This window comes from Mesitornis unicolor, unplaced genomic scaffold (assembly GCF_000695765.1).
Source record: "Mesitornis unicolor isolate BGI_N332 unplaced genomic scaffold, ASM69576v1 scaffold17002, whole genome shotgun sequence".
Taxonomy (NCBI): Eukaryota; Metazoa; Chordata; class Aves; order Mesitornithiformes; family Mesitornithidae; genus Mesitornis; species Mesitornis unicolor.
In genome coordinates, this window is record NW_010167283.1 from 1,365 (window position 1) to 2,227 (window position 863).

General features: G+C 58.6%; 1 protein-coding gene across 1 annotated transcript in view; it reads right to left on the bottom strand.

Moving 5' to 3' along the window:
- LOC104536116 (growth arrest-specific protein 8-like) overlaps nucleotides 1-697 on the bottom strand; it is a gene marked incomplete at both ends in the record, with an annotated part of 2,058 nt that extends 1,361 nt beyond the window's left edge. The window contains 2 exons of the mRNA XM_010178649.1: nucleotides 30-236; nucleotides 421-697. Coding sequence (XP_010176951.1) covers nucleotides 30-236; nucleotides 421-697 — 484 coding nt within the window. The remainder of the gene's footprint in view (nucleotides 1-29; nucleotides 237-420) is intronic.
- Nucleotides 698-863: the final 166 nt, after the last annotated feature.

Genomic DNA, 863 nt, shown 5'->3' on the forward strand with positions numbered 1-863 from the left:
CGGCAGCTCCGGCCCGGCCCAGGACGTACCAGGCGCATGTTTTTGACCACCGCCTCGTTGGCCAGCTCCTGCTCCTTCAGCTCCACTTTCAGGGAGCGCATGTCCTTATGCAGCTCCATCTCCTGGGCCCAGTGATCCTTCTGGGCCCGCATCACGGACAGGGTGCTCTCCGCCTTCAGCTCCGTGAGGTTTTCCTGGTGCCCGTACAACAAGTGCTTCACTTTCTGCTTGTAAAGCTAAAGACAAAGCCACAGACGGGGTGAGGGGCTTCAGCAAGAGACACAGAGCTGGGATACTGGCCAAGATGCTGTTGGCTGGCTCCTGCCCCGTCCTCCTCCTCCTCTTCCCCTTCCCGACCTCCTCAGAGCTGCCCGAGGCTCACCAGGAGCTTGGGGCACTCTCAACCTCCTCCCCTCGCACCTTGATCTCCACTTGATGCCGCTTCTCCGTCTCCTCCATCTCCCGGTCCTTGTTCCGCAGCTCTGCTTTCTTCTCCTCCAGCTGCTGCCGCGTGATCTCCCACAGGGTGTGGATCTTGTCACGTTCCAGCTGGAAACAGTTGCGCTCTTCCCGTTCTCGGTCCAGCTCCTCCCGGAGATGCATAACGTGGTTCTGCAGCTGCAAAGCCAAAGGGAAGGGGCAAGTAGGTGGAAAAGGAGGCCTCAGACAGACGTCTCTACCAGATACCCACGGCAACCTGGGCAGAACAGAACGGGACAGAGAAGCACAGGAGAGAATGGAAGGAGCCCTGAGCTAAAAACACCCGCCAGGACAGAGCCCTTCAGCCTCTGGAAACGGAGTAACACCACCTCATCCTGCTGTAAGCAGATATTCTGTCACGCAGTGTCTGCTAACACCATTCC